Source organism: Hippopotamus amphibius, chromosome 9, assembly GCF_030028045.1.
Source record: "Hippopotamus amphibius kiboko isolate mHipAmp2 chromosome 9, mHipAmp2.hap2, whole genome shotgun sequence".
In the NCBI taxonomy this organism is placed as follows: domain Eukaryota; kingdom Metazoa; phylum Chordata; class Mammalia; order Artiodactyla; family Hippopotamidae; genus Hippopotamus; species Hippopotamus amphibius.
In genome coordinates this window covers 129786431-129809517 of record NC_080194.1, presented here as the reverse complement: position 1 = coordinate 129809517, position 23087 = coordinate 129786431, and the positions used below count along the sequence as shown (strand labels likewise).

Here is a 23087-nt window from a genome sequence, read left to right as displayed (position 1 = left end):
TGTCTGTCACGTTTTGGTAATTCTCACAGTGTTTCACAGTTTTTCATTATTATTATATTTGTTATGTGATCTGTGATCTTTAATGTTACTAGTGTGATTTGCTGAAGGCTCAGATGATGGTTAGCAATTTTTATAGTAAAATATTTTGAAATTAAGGTATGTACTCTTTTTTTAGACATAATGCTATTGCATACTTCATAGACTACCGTGTAGTATAAACATAACTTTTATACGTACTGGGAAACCAAGAAAGTCACGTGACTCACTTTATTGCAATATTTGCTTTATTGCAGTGGTCTGGAACTGAGCCTGCAATATCTCTGAGGCTGTAATGGCTTAAAAGAGAAAACACTTATTTAGTTCATGTTTCTGCAGGTGGGCAATATGGGCTGGGCTCAGCTGGGCTCTCTCATGTCTCTGTGGCCAGCTGGTGGGTCAGCTGGGGGCTGGCTGGTCTTGGGTAGCCCTTGTTGGAGAAAAGCTTATCTCTGTTGCATGTAATCTCCTACCACCCAGCAGGCCAGGCTGGGCTCGTTCATGTGGTAGCTGAGCAGACAGGAAGTATGTGAGGTCTTGAAGGCCTGGGCTCAGAACTGGCACTTTTGCGGCGTTCTATTGATAAAAGAAATCACAAGGGCAGCCAGGTTCAGTGGGTGGGGAGATAGATTCCACTTCTTAATAGGAGGATTCGATTTGCTAACAACACTTTGTTAAAATCTTTTGCACGTGTGAACATGAGAAATATTCGTCTGTATTTTTCCTGTCTTAGAATGTCTTGCCCGGTTTGGGGATCAGGGTAACGCAGGCCTCATAGGATGAGTTGGGAGCTATTCCTTCCTCTTTGATTTTCTGGAAGAGAGTGTCTAGAGTTGGTGTTATTCTTCCTCAAATGTTTGGCAGAATTCACCAGTGAAGCCACATGGGCCTGGTGTTATCTCTTTGGGAAGGGACTCCAGAGCCTTGATTAATGTTTCTTTCTTCTTTTATTGCCAAACTGGAAGGAAGAGTCTGGCTCCATTTCTTGAATTCTTTTTTAATTATTTATTTTTTCAAAAATTTTAAATTGAACTATAGTTGATTTACAATGTTTGTTAACATTTCTTGGCTTCTTAGTGCTTTAGCCCCTTGAAATCTGGGTCCGTCCTTCCTTCTTTCCTTCATTCCTTCTTCTCTTCCTCCTTCCTTCCCTGCCTCCCTCCCTCCCTTCCTCCCTTCCTTTCTTCTTTGCTTCCTTCATTCAGCACATTTATTGAGCACCATCTATAAACTAGGCACTGTTCTAAGTGCTGAGAATATAGATCTGCAGAACCTGCCAGGCCCCTGATGCTGTGGCAGGGGGGAAAGTTAACCCCCAAATGACAACTACGAGGTAACATTGGGCCATGAGAGGTGCTAAAAGGAGAAAAATAAAGAAAGGCTTTAGTTTACTTCACTAAAATTGTTATTCCCAAGTTTGCCAATGAGCTAATTTTCCATCCTGATGCCTTTTGCCTACTCTGTCTCTCTCTTTCTCTCAGCTTTGGGGTCCCGCCATCTGCCCTTGGTTTTCTCCCCCATCCCCTCCTCTCTCCCAGCCCTTTCTCCCCAGTGCTATTTCACAATTACTAGTGGCTTTGTCTCCCATCTGCAAACCCACGTCATGGGGATTTCTGTTCCCAGCTCCTGTTTTCTCCTGGATGACAGTACTGCCCATATTTCCAACTGCCCCAGAGCATTTCCACCGTTAGTAACCAGACAGTTCTAACAGCAACGAACGGTTTCTGTCCTCCTTCAAATGTGCTCCTTCTGCTCCAAGCCAAGCATGCTTGTCAAACCAGTGTCCACTCTGAGCCCCCAGAATCCTTTGCCCAACGCCCCGCCCATCCCCGGGTCATGTCGAATCTCCTTCTGGAGAGTCTCCATCCCTCCCTTCTGCTCACTTCCCAGTCTCTACGTTCATCTGGACCCTCTTCTTTTCTCACCAGGGCTTCTCGACAGCCTCCCCCAATTTGCCTCCTAATCCATCCTCCTGATTATGGGATGTTTTTCTTCTAGAGGCAGATCTTATTCCTTTCCTGCTTCAAAGCCTTCCCCGTGTCCCCACTGCCCCCAGGATAATACTCAAACTTCCAAGCCCCATCAAGCTTCTGACCCAGCGCAGAGGTCAGGCTCAGCCCTGCCCAGCTCACCCCCTGCTCACACTGGTAACGCTTCGGTGCCTCGGAGCATCCTGTTCCGAGGGATGCAACACCCTGTCCCCACGGCTCTGCCTGGCAAACCGCCTGTCCTTTGAGACCCAGCCCAGATGCCATTTCCTCCGCGAAGCCTCTGATGCTGCCTTCACCCCAGCATGGGGCTTGTCACATCTTCCTTTGCGTTCTCATAGCACGCATGTCATCACGTCATGTTATTTATTTATATACCCTTGTTCTTTATGTACGGGGCAGCTCCCAGGGGACGTGGAGCCTGCCTTACTCACTCGTGTGTCACCAAGGCCTGGTACGTGGTGGGCGCTCAATGAATGCTCGTTGCCTGAATAATTGCTCCATTTAAAAACAATGGGGGATGGACATTTAGGCTACTTCCATGTCTTGGCTATTGTGGAGAGTGCTGCTATAAACACAGGGGTGCATGTCCTGATATGTGCCCAGGAGTGGAGTTAGAGTTTTGTCCTGATATATGCCCAGGAGTGGGATTGCTGGATCATACAGTAATTCTCTTTTTAGTTTTCTGAGGAACCTCCACACTGTTTTCCACAGTGGAGGCACCAAATACTTCAGTAAAAATAAATTAGAAAAAACAAAAACAAAAACAATGGGGGAACTCCCTGATGGTCCAGGGGTTAGGACTCTGTGATTTCACTGAGAGGGGCCTGGGTTCAATCCCTGGTCGGGGAACTAAGATCCTGCAAGCTGTGCGGCACGGCCAGAAAAGAAAGGGGTGCCAGGCTAATAATGCAAAGCCTGGGGTTTGAGCCCTGGCTCTGCCACCTGCTAACTGGATGATGGGGACAAAGCCCTCAACTTGACTCCTCTCCTGCAAAGTGGATCCTAGTCCTTGCCCATCCTCATGACCGACTGTCCCCTCACTGACAGGTATTCGCCCTGCGTGCAGCGAAGGGAGGTGCTTTCAGCCTGGAGGTTCGTGGGTGACTTTGTGCTCTGCTTCCCGTGTCCCCGGTGTGCTTCGCAGAGCATGTCCCACATCATGGGTCCTAGCGTAATGACAGGTCATGATGGCCAGCATCCAAAGCCACGTGTGGTCCCAGGACTTTGGACTGATCTCCTGATCAGGCTGGAGGAGGATCCTAAAAGGGAAGAGAAATTCATATTTAGGTTAGGCAACATGGTGGTTTCTCTGATGCCAGATTGTCTGACTTCAGATCCCAGCTCCAGCCTTTACTAGCTGTGTGATCTTAGAGAAGTTGCTTAACCTCTCTGAGGCTTATTTTCTTTGAGGTTAATTATAGCACCTACATCAGAGTGTTTTTGTGAGGAATGCATAAGTTAATACATGTAATGAGCTTAGAACAGTGCCTGGCACATACTAGGCAATACATGTTGGCTATTATTATTGTCGATGCCGTGGGTATTATTATTCCAATGGATTGAAAGACTCAGGCAGAATCATCCTCAGTAGCTTCTGCCCTGGAGCACTGCCAAATCCCAGTGTCCTCTGCCTGTTGCCATTTCTGGACGGAGGCAAGCATTGGCTTTGCGCCCAGAAGTTCCAGCCCCAGTGAGACAAAGCTGGGCCGCCCAGAGCGAAGGGCTTCCGCCATCCCCAGGGCATCTTGGACGCCTGGCCATTCCGGGCTGGCCAGTGTCCAGATACCAGGGCAGGAGGCTGAGCTGACCTCTGCCTTCCTGAAAACAGGCCAAAGCCACTGTCCCCTCTGAGTGCTGTGGGGGGTGGGGGTTGGGGGTGCTGGCTTCCAGCCAGCCTGGGGTAGAAACTCCAGCTCCGGAATGGGCCTCGGAGTCCCTCTGGCTGTGTGGCCTGGGCGACTGCTTAGCAGCTGGCCTTGCCCAGAGCTCAGCGCCCAGAGCCTCCCTGGCCTTCTGAGCGGGAGCTGTGGGTGGAGCCCTTCTGGGCTGGGGGACGCTTAAACACCAAGTAGCTCAGGCCTGTTTTGAAAGGTTCTAGACCTCAGGATTGTCCTTTTGCTTGCAATTCCGGGAAAAGGCTCCACCTCAGCTGAGAACGGTCCGCAGTTTAAATTGTAGGAAGAACTCCCGAGGGTGGGGGTAGAAGCAGGTGGGCGAGTGGTCCTCCTCACAGCGTGTTCTCGCCCCAGGCTGGGAACGTGGGAAGCCGCTGGCTCACGCTCTGGCTCCCCTGCACATGATGGAACGTGGCCAAAGCACTGGCTTTTTGCAGCAGCAGGCAGGGGCCGGGGCTCCCTGCGGTGGGAGTTTGTGTTTTGATGAAGAGTAGGGGGGAAGGGGACTCTCACATCGCCCTCTTTTCACCTGTAAGACCCTGTTGGTGATGTCACACCATCAACGACAGATCAAATGTTGCTTCTGGGGGAGGGCGGGCCAGTGAGTCACCGGCAGGACTTTCCACACCCGGTGCTAGACGTGCAAACACACACACACACACACATACATTTCAAGCAAACATTGGACCAAGGCCTAGCAGGACAGCACCGCTACTTAGGAGGCAGTGGGGAGATGCCAGTTCTTGGTGCACCCTGTTTGTCTTCTGGGGAGTGGATGGACATTTCTGGGAGTACCGTCCCTTATCCCAAACCATCAGCCTTCTTTTTTTTAACCATCAGCTTTTAGAACTTGAAGTTCGCTGAGCCACATACACTCCATTCTGTGTGCAGAATTTCCACAGCTCCACCTACACCTCCCAGTGCCTCCCCCTCCCCCTCCCCCCTCCTCGCTTCAGTTCTGGATGCGCAGATAGGGCTTGCTCCTCCGATTCCAGCTGCTGATTCTTTCTCCTTAAAAAGATAAAATAAAATCTTAAGTTCTAATATGCTGTGTTCCATAGTATTTTATGTGATTATTTTTATGGGTATGTTATAGAATGGGGAGTATTTAGGGCTTCAGTCTGAAATTACCATGATTCCTACAATGCACCTAAATCAAGGTGGGGAATCCAGGTGTTGTGCCCTGCGAGATTCACCTGTGTTTCTGGGTAGAAAGGGGGCACATTGTGATAAGTTTAGAAAACAGAACTGAGCCCATTCTACTGTGTCTGGATAAATCCTTTTCGTGATCAAGGTAAAACTCTATCCAAAGTCCAAACTAACCTCAGAGTAGATCAATAAAGACAACACACACACGCTTCAGCTGGGCTGGTGAGCTAGTGGGATTTAAAATGCAAGAAATTCTGTTTTTAGTACAAATGATGACTAAAGCCTAGATTTTAATGAAGTCCTCTCTTAATTAGCCCAGTTATGTCTCAACTTTAGCTAATGGCCAGGGCAGAGAGATGCCGCCTTCCCAAATGTCCCCTGCCTGGTGGAAAGCTTGCGGGAAATCCAGCCAAAGGTGGAGGATACAAAGATGACTTGATGCTACCTGTGTCCTCTCTCCTGATTTTCTTAGGCTCTAACCTTGGGAGCAGGAAAGTGGGTAGTAGAAGAATGTCCTGGATTTGGAGTTGGAAAACCAGGGTTAGGGTCCCAGCTCTGCTGACTTTGGCGAATCATGTGACGCTTCTGTGAGCCTCAGTCTTTCATCTGTAAAATGGGGATAATGATACCTTGCTCTGCCAGCTTCATAGCGTTGACCTGAAGATCCAGCACAAGATATGCTGTGTAAACTGCAACTCGACCTTTAATCATGAGGAGTCTCATTTCATGTGGGGTGACCCGTCTGGGCACTCCCCCTCCCCAGGGATCTGCTTTATCTCATACATCTTTAGGTTATGCTGGCATCCCGTGCCCTGGTCATAGTTAGGAGCAGATTTGCTGGTCTTGCCTGAAGAATGTTTGTCTTGCTTGTCCTGTGACAGCAGCAGCTGCTGAGGCTGCACCCGGTGGAGAGCAGAGGAGGACAGAGTTGGGAGAGAGGGACTGACCGAAGACAGTACACTGCAAAGGAGAAGTCTAATCACAGGCTTGTAACGGAAACTGTGCATTGCTTTGCATCTGGGGTTCTGTAATAGAAGTCTTGGAATGATAAGAAGTTTGGAAAGAACTGAAAAAAAAGTAAAATAGATGGAGCTAGAGAGAGAGCAAGGAAAAAACAACTAGTAAAGCTAGGGAAAAGAAGATTTTTTTAAGAAAAAGTGCAATCACAGTACACTATTTGGCTCTGCAGTGTACAACATTTACATGGCCCTAGCATAAATGAGAATTATTGATGAGTGATAAGACTGTATTGGGATGGTGGGAGTAGGAAGATGGACAGTGATGATGGTGAGAGAAACTCTTTCCTAGGCTGGAAGTCAGTCATGTTTATAATAGATGAATCAGGAAAGAGAAATGTATGCGTATTGTTTGGACATATGGAACTATGGGGAAAATAAACAGCTGAAAGTGTTAAAAGTGATTGCTTCCGGGGATCTGGACTAGGGTAGGGCAGAGGCTGTGGTTTTCATCATATGCCTTTGGTTCTATTATCTTTTTTCCCCCTTAATCATCACATGTATTATGTAGTTCAAAACATGTTTTTATTTATTTATCTATATTTATTTTTATTGGCTGTGTTGGGTCTTTGTTGCTGTGCACGGACTTTCTCTAGTTGTGGAGAGCGGAGGCTCCTCTTTGCTGTGGTGCTCGGGCTTCTCATTGCAGTGGCTTTTCTTGTTGCAGAGCACAGGCTCTAGGTGTGTGGGCTCCAGTAGTTGTGGCAATCAGGCTCAGTATTTGTGGCTTGTGGGCTCTAGAGCACAGGCTCAGTGGTTGTGGCGCACGGGCTTAGTTGCTTCGCATCATGTGGGATCTTCCTGGACCAGGGATTGAACCCATGTTCCCCGCATTGGCAGGTGGATTCTTAACCACTGCGCCACCAGGGAAGTCCCCAAAACATATAGTTAAAAGAGAAGTTCTGCAAATCATAAGACTTTGATTTCTAGACAGGAACTTGAAAAGATCATCCAGTACAGTCTCCCATCTTCAGACAGGTAAACGCCCCAACCCACGTGGCCTCTCAGAATGTCCTGCTCAGCCCCTGAAGAAACCACCAAAGGAAGAAAACAACATCGTTCAGACTGCTGGTGAAAGTTGTGCTTGAAAGTGACAGAGGCTTTTGGGAAATGGTTGTTGACTATTGAAAGATTGCTTTGCGTCCTCTGAGGGGTCTCCCTCTGAGGTCAAAAGGGCAATTAGAGCGGGGGCCAGGAGACCCCCTAGTCCTGCTCTTGCTCCTGCGTTGCCTTGGGATTTGAGTGTGTCATGGCCCTTTCTGGCTTCAGTTCCTGCCTCTGGACAATCAGGGGTTTGGGTTTTCCCAATCTGGAAATGACGGCAAATAGCTTTCTGTGCGCTGGGCACAGCAGGGAACAGATAATAATCAAGTGAACAAATAAGACACTTTCAGTGAAAATCCTCCAAAGAAAATAAGCCAGGGGAATGGGATAGATACTGACGGGATACACAGTACCGGAGGGACGTGGCTATTGGGTGATCAGGGCCGCTTCTCTGAGGAGGGGATGCTCGAGTTGAGACCTGGACAGTGCGAGAGAGAGCCAGCTGAGGGTGGAAGGGACAGGGTGCCCCCAGGAGCTCTGCTCCAAGGAACTGAGACCAGGCCCGGCTGGCAGAGCGCTGAAGCCCACGAGGACAGGGGGTGGCGAGAGGGGTCAGCGTTCAGTATGACGTTTTTGGAAGGGGAAATAAATTTCTGTGAATGGCAAAGATAAAATTGATGCCACCCTGGGTTTGGTGGGCTGGCCTTCATCCAACATCTAGCCCAGGGAGCTGTCTGGCCTTCAGTATCTCCAGAGAGGGTCCACAGAGTCCCAGTGCAGGGGTAAAACATGGGCAGGAGAAAGCACCGCTGGGAAGAGCCGCGGGAATGGCAGAGGCTGGTCTGTGTAGGCCAGAATTATATTTCCGGGGGAACCAAGGGATGTTATTAACTCAAAAACACATGACATCAAGTCTTGTCCACCCACCCAGTCCATACATAACAGCTGGTCCAGTACTTTATACCCTTTGAAGACCCTCTGAAGGTCAAGGCTGAATTCTAGACACCATCATAGGAGAGTACTAAGTAGGTGACGTTTCTCTTTTCCCTAATTCTCCTGGATACCTATTGCTTCAAACCAACCCACAGCCACCCGTGTGTGCCCCTAGACTTTTGCCTAACACTGGGCTCGAGACCTTACTTGACCTTTTGTAAAAACGTACTCTCTTCTCTGCGGGAGCTTATTTCTAATGTCTGGAATTCCAACTGAAATCACTCCCAGGTGTTAAAGCCGTGCTTCCCAGACACTAGGCATTTGAGAACCACCTTCAGGATTTTTGCTGACATTGAAGACCACCTGCCCTTTTATTTACATACAGTTTTTCTTAAATGACTCACTTTTAAAACTCCAATAAAGTTGTTTTAAAAAGTGACTTTCTACGATGATTATACGTGGTATTACTTCTGATAAAAAGAAAGACCCTTAAAAATAAATATAATAAAATCTAAACAACATTGTTAAATTCTAGGTATGCACGGTGGCCAATCCAAAGTTCTGCTTTTTCTTTTTGTTTGAAAGAAAATTGCTAAGTGTTGGAGACAGGCTAGCACCAAACTGGGTCTTTTTCCTTGATGGACTTGGAAGCATTAGAACGGGGGACTTTCTCTCTACCTGGGTCACTGCTATTTGATGCCCTATGAATGCACCATCCCAAATCATCCCTTATAACATTTGAATTCCACACTTTAGGAAAGAGTGAGTTAAAGCCTTTCCTTCCTTTTCTAGAAAGTTTTAGTTATGTGTCCTTGTGTTTGTGTGTCATCTGAGCGGGACCATATGTAAAGCTATTATCACCCTGGAGTGATTGGCACTGCGCGTGATGCTGGCATCTTGGCATTCCAGCTGATATTAAAGCAACGTGGCACTCAGTGTGGTAATGCACTTTTTGTGTGAGGGTCAGAAACGCATCTATTTGGAGGCCGCATGGGACGGCAGCTAAGAATGACGCAGGCCTAGACAAAGGGGACTTTGTCCTTTTTAAAAGAATTGGAAGAATCTCTGAGCTGGTTCACGGGGTTCTTCCAAGTGGTGATGCACAGAATCGCGGCTGGGACCGCCCAGGCTGAGCTCTGCATCCCCGCGGCTCCCGGTTCATGGTTCATGAGTTCCGGATCTCAAAGAGTGGCCCCTGTGTGAGCTCACGAGCCTTGGTCAGTCTCATGAAGGAATAATGCGTCCCACGAGTGAGCGTGAGCCTGGTCAGAGGAAGGGTGGAGAGTTTAGAGGGTTTCACGCAGTGCAGCTCTCTAAGTGGGAGAGTTGGTATCAGAAAAAGGCTATTTTATTTTTTCTTAGAAATTATTGAAGTATAGTTGATTTACAATGTTGTGTTAATTTCTGCTGTATAGCAAAGTGATTCACTTGTACGTGTGTGTGTATATATTCTTTTGCATATTCTTTTCCGTTATGGTTTATCATAGGATATTGAATATAGTTCCCTGGGCTATACAGTAGGACCTTGTCTTTGTCCATTCTATGTATAATAGTTTGCATCTACTAATCCCAAACGCCCAGTCCTTCCCTCCCCCACCTCCCCTCCCCCCAGCAACCACAAGTCTGTTCTCTATGTCTGAGTCTGTTTCTTTTTTGTAGATATGTTCATTGGTGTCATATTTTAGATTCCACATACAAGTGATATCATATGGTATTTGTCCAAAAAGTATATTTTAAATGATTCTATTTCAGAAATATGAGTGGATGCTCAAACTATTGGGGTGACGTTTTGATGAGAGCTTGGATCTTTACATCATCTCAAAATATCTCCCTACGTGTGCTGCAACATGGATGAACCTTGAAAACACTGCCAAATGGAAGAAGCCAGACACAAAAGGACAAATCTTATGTCGTTCCATTTCTGTGACATATCCAGAATCAGCAGATCCATAGATGGAAAGCAGAGTAGTGGTTGCCAGGGGCCGAGTAGAGGGAGGAATGGGGAGTGTCTGCTTAATGAGTACAACGTTTCCTTTCAAGGTGAGGAAATGTTCTGGAACTAGATAGTGGTGATGGATGTACAACATTGTGAATGTACTAAATGTCATTAATGGTACATTTTTAAAATTATGTGCATTTTATCACAGAGATTACTTTTTAATTACAAAGGAAAAATGTGCAATGGAGAAATTTAGTGAACTTTAACCCCTTAATCAAAGTTAGCATCCCCAGTAAGGACAACCTGACATCCCATGCCTCTGGATGGGGCATACTAAGGACACATGAGTATGTGGTATTCTTGCCAAAAAACCCCTGAGTCTACGCATGAGGAAGCATTAAACAAATGGAGGGACTTTCTACAAAATAAATGGTCAGTACTCTTACATAGTATCAATGCCAGGAACGACCAAGAAAGGCTAAGGAACCATTCTAGATGAGATTAGAATATCTTTAGTTTAGGTTAGTGGAGAATAAAGAGATATGACAACAAAATGCAATGCATTCTCTTGGAGTTGTCCTGGACCAAAACCATAGCTAAGGTCATTACTGAGATTATTGGAGAAATTCGAATATGGACTGTAGGTGAGATAAAAGTATTGCATAAGGTGAAATTTTTGTGATTTGCATGCCGTGGTTATGTACAGGGACGTCCTTGTTTTTCAGAGATGCTCACGGAAATATTTAGACATAGACTGTGGCATAGGCAACTTACTCTCAGATGGTTCAGAAAAAATTGTGTGGGAGTGGGGTATTTGGAGGGAGAGAGAGACTGTTAAAAAATAAAATCAATCCACTTAAAACTGGTGCTATAATGTCATCGTAAATAGTGAAAACAAGGTCTGATTTGGACTGTGTTTTTTTCTAAAGTGAAACTAAAAATTAATTTTATGTTATACAAAATTTTAGTAATAGTAACTGGTCACAAATTATCGGAATGAAAGAAGAGTGAGTCAAGTGTTGATTTGGGGGGTTAGTAACATTCACTCGTCCAACTGGATTGGTTGATGTGACATTTTCACTTGACATTTGTGTGTCGGTTGACCAAGATGATGGTCCTTTTGGCAAAAGTGTTCAAAGACTTCATCAGTTATCCCAAGCGTCACTTTTTATCCTTTGATATTCAAAGCATTCTTTTGAATGCTTTCTTTCTCTTCTTCTCCTCCCCCTCCCCCTCCCCCTCCTTATTCTTCTTCCTCTTCCTCTCCTTCCTTCTCCTCTTCCTCCTCCTCCCCTCCTCCTCCTCCTTCTTCCCTTTCCCCTTCCCCTTCTTCTTCTTCTTCTTCTTCTTCTTCTTCATCATTCAAGTTTCTCTTTTTTCTCTTTTATCACTAACTAGTTCAGCCCGGACAGGTCTTCACATATTAACCCCTTCAGCACCTTTTGACCAGTTCTTCAGTGTCACTTTCATCAACTTGATACAATCCTAGTTCTTTTGCAAGATTTCCAACTTCACTTTGTCATCGCTTTCTGTTTTATGTTATTCAGACTGTCCAACCATAGTTTAAAATAAAAGGCTTACCTGGAATCTCAGTGGTTTAACATCCAAAGGCTTGTTTCCCAGTTACAGTATCTGTCCAAAGTGTGAGGCTTCAACATACCGTGGCTAGACCATCCCAGCTACTTCATCAAGGGGAGAACTCACACCTGCTCTTCAGCCTGGAAATACTTCAGCCCGGAAGTGATGTCAGCCAGTGCTGCTTACAGCCCATTGGCCAGAATTAGTCACAAGGCTCCGACCTAATTGTGGAGGAAGCTGGAAAATGCGGCCTTTTTGCGGCCTCCCAGAGAGAGGAAAATGAAACTGTGGCTGTCGGCCACACATTGTGTTTGCATTTGTGGTTGGGTGTTGTTCAGATGGGGTTAGATATTGAGGGGCATTTGAGTGGGGATTAGTTTTTTTATTTTTTTATCAAAGTATAGTTGATTTACAATGTTGTGCTAGTTTCTGTTATACAGCAAAGTGATTCAGTTATATCTACACACATATACATACATATTCTTTTTCATATTCTTTTCCATTATGCTTTATTACCAGATATCGAATATAGTTTCCTGTGCTATACAATAGAACCTTGTTGTATATCTATTTTATATACAGTAGTTTATATCTGCTAATCCCAAACTCCTAATTTATCCCTCCCCCACCCCCTTTCCCCTTTAGTAATCACAATTTTGTTTTCTACATCTGTGAGTCTTTCTGTTCTATAAATAAATTCATTTGTGTCATATTTTAGATTCCACATATAAGTGATATCACATGGTATTTGTCTTTGTCTGACTTAGTATGACAGTCTCTAGGTCCATCCATGTTGCTGCGAATGGCATGATTTCATTCTTCTTTATGGCCGAGTAGTATTCCATTGTGTATATGCACCACATCTTCTTCAGCCATTCATCTGTTAATGGACACTTAGGTGGATTCCATGCCTTGGCTATTGTGAATAGAGCTGCTATGAACACTGGGGTGCATGTATCTTTTCAAATTGGAATTTTCTGTCATGTATGCCCGGGAGTGGGATTGCTGGATCATACGGCAACTCTATTTTTAGTTTTTTAAGGAACCTCCATACTCTTTTCCATAGTGGCTGCACCAGCTTACATTGGGATTAATTTTATAAATGGTTAGATCATTAGGAAATAGTTTCCTATTTGATCACTTTAGCTTTGTTATGCAGCAGGGCAGTAGTGATAATGAAAACTCAGACAGTGACCTTACTCTGGTCCCGTGACATCCCCCCGGCATTGCCTGGGGGCCAGGGGATCTGGAACAGCATTTTAGCACACACAGAGCTACTCCTTCCTGCCCTGGTGCCTGCAGTGCGCTGCTTCAAAGACTTGCAGTGCTCTTCTGAATTAGGGATTATAACTGGTCCTCCCCCTTCCTCCTCCACATGGAATATTTGGTGTCTGGATGCAACAAAGAACAGCTCCTCATGCCAGATTTCGTCCAGTGAAGTCTCCAGGCAAAGGACCGATGGGAAGAGCTGTCTAAGGTTTTCTCAAACCTGATGAAAAGTTGCGTATTTTTCATTTTCCTAGTGCTCTGTCCCTGACAAACGTACATGTCTCTCACCCTCTCCAGCGCATCTCCTCTGGGCTTTGAACGCTCCTCCGCGCCCCACGGTGCCCCGTGAACATGTTGGTGCTTCTGGCTTTCATCATCATCTTCCACATCACGTCTGCGGCGTTGCTCTTCGTCGCCACCATCGACAATGTGAGTTCCCTTTCCTTTCGACCATCCCAGAACCCCTGATCCTGGAGTCAGCAGAAGCGGGATTGAGAATTCCCCCGAGGTGATTATAATGGGGCTTATCCTCCCGACCAAGCACACCCATCTCCTCAGCCTGAAGACTCTTGGCCTAAGTGTGGGGGTTCGAAGCATACCATGTGTAGGTCTGGATGGGCAGGCACCTTGGTCCTCTCATCCCTGAGTCCCCCACAGAGCCTGGCATGATGCCTTGACTGTAGGAAGCCCTTTGAGGGTGTGGCTTAAATTCAGCTCTCCGCAGGTCGTTTTCTCAGCCTCAGCACTGCTGTCACTTTGGACGGTTTTATCCTTTAGTGTGGATGTTTAGCACATCGTAGGATGTTTAGCAGCATCCTTGGTCTCTACGTATGTGATGCCAACAGCACTCCCATCCCTAGCTGTGACGCCAGAGAGTGTCTTCAGACATTGCCAAGTGTCCCATGAGAGGCAAAATCACCCTTGGTTGAGGACCATTGCCCTAGATCGCCCAGGTGACCCATCCCAGGTGATCTTTGCCCCTCCTGCCTCTGACATCTTCTTACCAACAGGATCCCTTGTTGCAAGCCCAGCTGGCCGTGCCCTTCCCAGCAGAACTCATGCTTGGAACTTTCCCTGCTCTGCCTATGCGCCCATGAAAAATTCAGTTCTTTCCTTGAGTATCCTGCTCACAGCCATATGGCATTTTTTAATAAATTTGTTTATTGGCTGTGTTGGGTCTTTGTTGCTGTGCGTGGGCTTTCTCTAGGTGCAGAGTGTGGGGGCTACTCTTTGTTGTGGTGTGCAGGCTTCTCATTGCGGTGGCTTCTCTCGTTGCAGAGCACAGTGGCTCTAGGCCTGCAGGCTCAGTAGTTGTGGCACATGGGCTTCGTTGCTCCAAGGCATGTGGGATCTTCCCGGACCAGGGCTTGAACCCGTGTTCCCTGCATTGTCAGGCAGATTCTTAACCACTGCACCACCAGGCAAGCCCCCATATGGCATCTGATAAATAGCCTATTGGCTAGGTTAATATCCCCCCTGGCAGGAAATGAAGCTTTTTACCAGAAGTGCCCTATGGCGCACACCCTGATCCAAAGGCTTGGTGTCCATCCTGTTAGTTTCAGACTATGGAGACCTTTAGAGTCAGAGACTCTGCTCAGAAAGCCAAAAAGTGCACTGTACAGGCGACCATCCAGTCTGCCTGCATACAGACTCCTGTTGATTAGTCAGCATAACAGTAGCAACACAGATCAGGACAACACCTGTCACTTAGAGAGAACTTACTATGGCAGCTCCTAGGCTCCGCCCTTTTGTGTGCATCATCTCCTTTGATCCTCCCCTCAAGTCTACAAGATAGGTCTTCTCCTGGCACTAATTTATGATGAGAGAACTGGGCCCCAGGGCAGTTAGGGAGGCTGCTGGAATTTACATGGCAGGAAGTGGCAGAGTTGGGAATTGAAGCGTTGCAGAGGCTCCTGGCTCTAGACGCTATAAGGGAGATGAGTGCAGTGATTGGACTTGGGTTCCTGGAGGTTCTGGAAGAGCTGTCATGAATGGCCAGGGCAGGGACCACATTGATGCTGTGAGTTAAAGTCTTGGGAACCTACCATTATCCAAAGGGCCCACTCTCTGTGAACTAAGTGATTTTGAATGTTCTTTTAGACTCTTTTTCTATTTCTTGCATGTAGTCCTTTGGGATCCTGAAAAGGTCCCAGACATAGTGAAAGGGATAGACTAACATTAGGGGCAGAAAAGCCATCAGCCACAGCACCAGTTAATCCTGTGGGTGTCTCTGTTACTGTGGCCCTTACTGAGAAGACACAGGTGGGCATTTTTGCCAGTTGGTGAGTCATGCGGTCTTCATAGTGAGTTAGGAATTGTGCTTGGCACTGTCACTGGGCACACAGTGGGAGCTCAGTGAATGTCTCTTGCCTGGATGGATTGGGTGGGGGTGGGCAGAAATTCCAGCCTTCGGGTGGATGGAAAGCAGAAGGAAGGCCATCTGGGGGCAAAGCACAGCTGGAGCACAGAGAGGAACAGAAGCATTTGGATGGAAAGCAGGAGAGTCTCGTCTGATTATTTTGTTTGTAACAGGCTTCCCCCCTAGACCTCATCCTCTCCCTCCTGCCTTCCGGCATCACCCCTGCAGGGCTGGTGGAACTCATCACCGGCTGCTCTGATCACCACCGGCTGAGCCGCACCTCCTCGCCCACATCCTGGGAGGGCCCGGACCTTCCCTTTCAGCAGACCATCGGCAGCGTCGGCGTCGCCTGGGAGCTTATTAGAAATGCAGACTCTCAGGCCCCATCCCAGACCTCTCGACTCAGAATCTGCATTCTAACCAGATCCCTAGGTGACCTGCGTGCACACCGCAGATTGAGAAGCACCAGTCCTGAAATATCATTCACTCCTGTGCCTCCCCCGGTTCGGGGCCTGTGTTTCCATAATAAATGAGCAGCCTGTCCCTCTGTTTCCATTTTGTGTTACAGGCCTGGTGGGTCGGAAACGATTTTTTTGCCGACGTGTGGAGAGTGTGCATCAACAACACGAACTGTACAGAAATCGATGACTCCGTGCAAGGTGGGTGTGAGGCTGACTGGAAAGCACTGAGTAAGAAAAGACCCCTTGGGAGACCCTCTCGGGCTTCCCTGTTGCCTGACTCCTCACCCCTCCTTCAGTCACAGCCTTGCGGGGGGCGCCTGGCTGCTGCTTCAGGGTGCTCTGAGCAGGGGTCAGCATGAGCTGAGGACAGGAGGGCAGTGGGGACGCCAGAGGCTGGAGGGCACCAACACCAGGGATGCTGGGCCCCACCCTTCTCTTCTCTCTTTCTCGACCAAGCAGAGCTTCCCTCCCTCACCACGTCTCCGCTTCATCCCTCATCATCCTAGAATCTTCTCCTCACTCCTCTAAATAGGCTCAGAGACATCTGTGTCACTTCCCCGCATCTCAGCAGCCTAATGGGCAGAAACCTGAGAGCTGGCTCCTTTAAGAGCTGCGTGACCTTCCCTTGGGCAGGTCACATGAGCGCTCAGGCACTCAATAGCCTCAGCTGCAAATGCAGGTGATGGCAATGCACCTGCCGTGCCTGCCTCTGTGCATGAGCTACAGTAGATAAAAGGGCTTTGCAAATGCAGAAAATCGCACCTAAAAACATGCCAACCCTTCTCCTTCACTGTGGAGTGAATGGTTTGGTTTTCTGTTGTAGAAGTGTTGGACGTGGCACTTTGGCTCCCAGTGCCTGATAAAATATTGCATGCCCCATTAAATTTGATATCTCAGATAAACAACAGATAAGTTAGTGTAAGTATGTCCCAAATATTACATGGGGCATACTTATACTAAAAAATTTGTTGTTTACCTGATATTCAAATTTAACGAGCATCCTATGCTTGTTTTATGTTTGTTTTTTCCTGGAATCCTGTTTAGGGAGCAAGGGACCTTGCTTGGTCCTAAAGTCTCACCGTTCCATCAATAACAATATCAACATTCATAATAAAAGCAAAAATACCAATAGGAGGCATCATTTACTGAAGTTTTGTGAGGCACTGGGCTAAGTCCTTTACATAAGTGATCTCGTGGCTGTGTCTGGCAGGGACCGCTGGCCCTGTTTCAGGATGGGGAAACTGAGGCACAGTGCAGAAACCTGAGGTCACAAAGCCAGGAGTAAATGTTGGAGTTAGGATTCCAGTCTAGACATGACCAGTTCTGAAGCCTGCATTCTAAACCACCTAATGCAATCCATGCCACCTCCCCTCTGGGTTTGTTTCTCTGCCGTGCTAACCCTTGACCCTGGAAACAGCCATTCTTCCCTGTTGGGGCCCTAACGTTGCCAGAGTGTGTGGTCAGCTGGGAGCGCTGACTGTGCTCTGAAGCAGTGTTTCCAAGCTTCTGTCCTTTGCATACCACATCCTCTATTTTTCTTTATTTTTATAAATTAATTTTTCTTTGGCTGTGCCACTCAGCTTGCAGCATCTTAGTTCCCTGACCAGGGATCGAACCTGGGCCTCCTGCAGTGGAAATGCAGAGTCCTAACCACTGAACAGCCAGGGAATTCTCTTAGTTTTCTTTAAAATAACGAGTTGGCAAACTACCAGGCAGATTCAGACCAATGAGCTAAGAATGGTTTTTATATTTTTAAAGCGTTGTTAAAAAAAAAATAAACAAAAAACTCCAAAAATAAAACAAGACAATGAACAAGGGACTATATGGCCACAAAGCCTAAAATATTTACTATCTGGCCTTTGCAGAAAAACCATGCCAACACCTGGTTTAAAACAGTTTCACTTTTTCCCTACATAAATTTATTTTAAGGGGAACTTTGTCTGCCTGTTGTAAGTGATACACTGGTATGACCTGCCATGAAAGAAAGAAAACTTACCAAAAAAACTGCATTGAAATCCAAATGGTGTTATTAAATTAAATTCTGACCAGATGCACTTGCCTTTTGAAGGCTTTGAACTGGTTTCCGGTTCTTTCCTGGTTAAAAACCAAAACCACCACCAATACCTGGATATTGGCAGGTGTTATCAAAGTGCCAAAGCACCAGGTGTGAGCTCCTCCTCCTCCTTTGGGTCCTTAGATGAATTCAAACACAAGCAAAGTGAACATTCCTCTCTTTAGGTGAGGTTTGGTTGTTTGGTGCCCTGGTTGGGTTCCAAAGCTACATTCATCTTATTGGCTACCAGTGGTACCCACCCCCCAGCTTTGAGAAACCCTGCTCTAAAAAAAAAAAAAAAATCCATCTTTTTCTCTAAAGCCATTGTCTGAGTCTGATCAGGCTGCTAAGACAGTACCATAGACTGGGTGGCTTGAAGACTTGCTTCTCACAAGGTGCCAGTAGATCCATTGTCTGGCGAGGCCTCCATTCCTGGTTTGCACACGGCCTCCTGCTCATTGTGTCCTCACCAGGCAGAGCACAGACAGCAAGACAATCTCTTGTGTCTCTTAGAAGGGCACTCAACCCATGCATGAGGGCTCCACCCTCATGACCTAATCACCTCGCAAAGGCCTCCACCTCCTAATATGATCCCACTGGGGATTAAGATTTCAACATACAAATTTTGGGGGGATACAGACATTCAGTCCACAGCAGCTGCCATGTTTTCCGTATTTGCCCCATTGTGGGGGCTACTTGCTAAAAATAAAGATTCCTAGTGCCCATCCCAGAATGACTGTGTGATAATCTCAAAGAAAAGGCCCAGGAATCACTATTTTAAGAAGCCTCCAGGGACTTCCCTGGTGGCACAGCGGTTAAGAATCCACCTGCCAGTGCAGGGTACACGGGTTCAAGCCCTGGTCTGGGAAGATCTCACATGCCTTGGAGCAACTAAGCCAGTGTACCACAACTACTGAGGCTGTGCTCTAGAGCCCATGAGCCACAACTTCTGAGCTCACATGCTGCAACTACTGAAGCCTACGCGCCTAGAGCCTGCACTCCGCAACAAGAGAAGCCACTGAAATGAGAAGCCGGCACACCACAACGAAGAGTAACCCCCGCTCGCCGCAACACAGAGCAGAAAGTCCAGCGCACAGCAGTAAAGACCCAACATAGCCAAAAATAAATGTTAATTAAAAAAAAAAAAAGAAGCCTCCTAGTGATTCCCCGAATCAGGCGAAGTTGGGAAGCTCTGCTCTAAGCCAGAGGGTCACAACCTTGACCCCATACTGGAAGTCCTTGCGGGACTTTATGTGCCCCACCTCCCTTCTTATCTGATCCCAACACCAGAGATTCTGGTTTATTTCATCTCAGGGAAGGCTGCAGGATTTTTATTGCTAACGGAGCTATAATTTATGAACAAGGAAATGCATACTTCTTAAGGGCTGGTTCAAAGTTTTGGTAATTATATATACACCCTTGTAACTATCATCCAAAGCAAGAAAGAAAACATTCCCATCACCCCAGAAAGTTCCCCTGGGCCCTTTTCCACTCGCTTCCCACCACCCCCTGCCCCAAGGAGCAGGGTTTTCGACTTTTGTCCCTCCTGCTCTTGGGCTTCATATGGAATCAGGCTGTGTGTATGTGTGTGCGGGTCTGGCTTCTGGTCTCACCATAGGGAATGGGGAGGGGGCTAGGTACTCTCCGAGAGACCCCATGGACCAGGATCCAATGCTCTAAATATTGGATTAAGTACTTAAATATCATGCTTCCGTCCAGTCAGTTTCAGATAAAATTGGGGAAAAAAGGAGGATTTGCCCTTAGGTTTTCCTCTGCAGCTTTGGGCACTGTTCCCTGACCTGTCTTAGCTGCATCCTGGTAATAACATCCAGCCCTTACACAGGACTCCCTTTTTGCCAGAACTGCTTAAAATCCTTACATAGCTGAGTTCATTCCACATGCCCCGACGGGTGAGGTGGGAAGCTGTTACTATCCCCATTTGACAGGTGAGGAAACTGAGACGCACACAGGTGGCTTCGGTCCATGCACCTGTGTTCTTGCCACATGCAGCACCCTCCACCTAAGACCAGCTCCTTTCTTCACTGAGAATTCCCTGTGCTGAGCCCCAAAATTTCATGCCCCCCTCACTAAGGCTAATTTTAAAAAACCTCACATTCCCTTTACCTAAATAGCAATCACAAGGCTCACTGTCCTATACTTAGAGGGTATTTTGTGTCCACAGAACACTTTCAGAAGGTCCCTCAGCCCCGTGAGCCCTGTATCTCTAAGAATCCCTTTAGAGGTCTTTATATGGTTCAGACCCCCAATCCCAACGCAGCCCATTCCATTCCAACTTCTTGATCCAGAATCTGCCAGGTTGAAACTGGAGGGTTTGTACTTTAAATGAAAAACCTGACCATGAGCCAGGCACTTGGGGGCAATGCCCAGACCAGGAAGACTGCAGAGTGGGTGGTCCTTGCTCCATTTTCCAGATAAGGACTTTGGGGATCATCTGGGCAATTGCACAAGTGGACACTGGAGGGAGGGGGTGTCAGGAAGACACCTTGGCTGCCCTTGGGCTCATTCTGTGTAGATGAAAGCCTGGTGCCCCTTTGCCTGATGTCATCCTGCTCTGGAGCTGTCACTGTGTACCCCAGGGGCCCGGGAGGTCTGTGGTCCTCAGTCATGTGCTCTTGCTTTTTCCCCACAGAATTCTCCACGGTGCAGGCGGTCCAGGCCACCATGATCCTGTCCACCATTCTCTGCTGCATTGCCTTTCTGATCTTTCTGCTCCAGCTCTTCCGCCTCAAGCAGGGAGAGAGATTTATTTTAACCTCCATCATCCAGCTCATGTCATGTAAGTAAAACGATGGGCTTCCTGGAATAAACACTCCCTTCCCAGCCAACCATAAGTAGAAGCCGGGAGGAGAGTGGCAGGTGAGGACTTAGAAAGGAGAGGTTGGCAGCTGTACCATGGTGGGATGTTTTATACTTCATAGTTCAGATTTAGTTAGGGGGTCAGGAAAGGCGTCCTGAAGACGTGAAGCCTGAGCTGGGGTCTGTAGGGTAAGAGGAGTTGCTGTCTTGGTACAGAGGAGAGAGGCATAGGTCCCCCAAGGAATATCTGGATGCCTAACCTCATCCTACCACTAATATCTGTGAATGTTGGTGGTTCAGTGAGGATGCTTTTGGCTGCAAGAGAAAAATCCAATTAACAATGACTTCAGCCACAAAAACCTTTACTTTTTTTAGTGTAACAAATAGCTTGAAGGTGGAGGTACCAGAGTTGGTTTGGCAGCTCAGCAGCGTCATCAAGACACCCCACTCTTTCTATCCTTCCATGCTGTCATCTTCAGAGTGTCAGTGATGACCTCCTCATGGCCCCCAAAAGGCTGCTGCAGCTCCAGACATTCATCCTGACCCAACAGTTTCGAAAGCAGTAAGCAAGGGAAAATACAGCAACAAAAAAATGCTTTCTCCTCCCTCATCTCCTTCTCTTTGGATTTTCTGTGGCTCGAACTGAGACACATGGAACCATAAACTATAACAAGTAAACAGGAACAGGACTGCCAAGAGGGGTTGGCAAACTATGGCCCACAGGCCAAATCTGGCCCACTACCTGTTTTTGCAAATTAAATGTTATTGGAACAGCCCCGCCCACTCATTTATGTATCGTTCATGGCTGCTTTCATGCTGTGACAGCAGAATTGAGTAGTTGTGACATTGACCTTATGTCGCCTGCAAAGCAAACTACTTCCTGCCTGGCTGACCCATGGCTTGAACCAATTATGACCCTCTGAGCTGGGTAGCTGGCTGCTCAAACTATACTGAGTTCAGCTGGCAGGAATGGAAAGCAAGATGGCTTCAGGGTAGGCAGCAATATTCTGCTACAAAATATTAGTCGTAATCTTTCCAAGAGACTAAAATAAATACCTGCTAATAATAAAAACTGAAGTTTGTCTTCAGCTCTGGCCTTAGTCCCCCCAGGTCCCCAGTGCACGCTGTGGTCTGTGATTTATTTGGGCCCTGGCTTTCTTCCAACAGGCCTGTGTGTCATGATTGCAGCTTCCATTTATACAGACCGGCGTGAAGACATTCACAAGAACAACCCAGAACTGTATGCCCTGACCTCGGGTGGCAGCTACGGCTACTCCTTCATCCTGGCCTGGGTGGCCTTTGCTTTCACCTTCATCAGTGGCCTCATGTACCTGATACTGAGGAAGCGCAAATAGAGCCCAGGAGCTGGGTTGCTTTCGCTGCAGTACAGAATCCACATTCAGATAACCGTTTTGTATATAATCAAATTTTGTGTGTGTGGTTTTTCTAGCAAACACATTGTTTCCTTTAAAAGCCAAGAGAAGAGTTTTTGCATTCTTGAGATCAGAGAATAGACTATGAAGGCTGGAATTCAGAACTGCCCATCCGAAAGCCTCAACACGACAAAGCCAAAAATCCAGCAATGCTCAGATCCAAAAGTGTTCAGCAGGACCTTTCTTAACCACGGGGATGTAACGTGATGTGACAAAAGACTGAGAAAGCTGGGTCTTGGGGGACATATTCCCCTAGGTCTGGGCTACACTGAGCCCCCCTCACCTCAGCTTCCCTTCCTGAATATGTGTTAGTGGTGGAAGGTGGGGTTAGAGGGTCCAGGTAAGGGAGGAAACCTCCTTAGATGTTTAGCCAAGTTCCGCATGAGAAACGGGTATAACCCCTGGTGTTCTGCTACATCCAGACCAGAGCCCCAGCCCTCCTGTAATGGGTCGGGTCCAGAAAGTGCCACCCAGATTTGCTAACAAAGTCCCCTGCTTGCCTTAAGGAAGGTGAGCTTTAACCTAGAGGGTCCGATTGAGGCTCACCCTAATCTCAGCATGTGATCCCTAGGGCACCTTGTAAAATGTAGGCTATCGGGGTCCCTCCCTAGACTTACAGAACTAGAGTCTTCAGGGATGGAGTCGGGGAACCTGTGTTTTTAACAAGCTCATTGGTGATGCTCTGGTGCCTTAAGACTGAGGACCACGGTGCCAGGGCCAGGTGAGCAGAGCTGCCTCATAAATGTTAAAGATCTCATCGTGTCAAGATGGGGATGTGGGCCTAGACTCCACTGGAGGCCCAAACCTTGGCCTCCATAGCTATTCATTCTTCACTGTCTCTTGCACAGCTGCTCACAACTGGACCACCCAGACTCCAGTCCCAAGCCTTGCATGCCAATAGCCAAACACCCTTTTCTGGGGCATGGGGAATGTAGCCTCCTCCCTACCCTAATTCAGAAGGCCTCTCCCTTCTCTTCCTGCCCTGCCTTCTAAGGCTGCCTGGCCTCTACTAACCCCCATTTCTGGAGCCTCAGAGGACTGTTCACCATTCATTCATTCATCCAGCAACATAAGTAAAGGGATGCTTGTGCCAGGCACAGGGGAAACCATGTCG

The 23087-nt window shown here is 47.3% G+C and overlaps 1 protein-coding gene across 2 annotated transcripts in view; it reads left to right on the top strand.

The window, feature by feature from the left end:
- The window catches only part of EMP2 (epithelial membrane protein 2), a 35532-nt gene extending 13568 nt beyond the window's left edge, over window positions 1–21964 (top strand). Inside the window, exons 2-5 of one of the 2 annotated variants that reach the window (XM_057750319.1) lie at window positions 13148–13279; window positions 15778–15868; window positions 20374–20520; window positions 21708–21964. In XM_057750319.1, the coding sequence (XP_057606302.1) occupies window positions 13202–13279; window positions 15778–15868; window positions 20374–20520; window positions 21708–21895 (504 nt within the window). In that variant the 5' untranslated portion in view covers window positions 13148–13201 and the 3' untranslated portion in view covers window positions 21896–21964. Of the gene's footprint in view, window positions 1–13147; window positions 13280–15382; window positions 15747–15777; window positions 15869–20373; window positions 20521–21707 lie in introns of those variants that run through there. The other variant, XM_057750320.1, reaches the window with a different exon arrangement.
- The last annotated feature ends 1123 nt before the right edge of the window (window positions 21965–23087 follow it).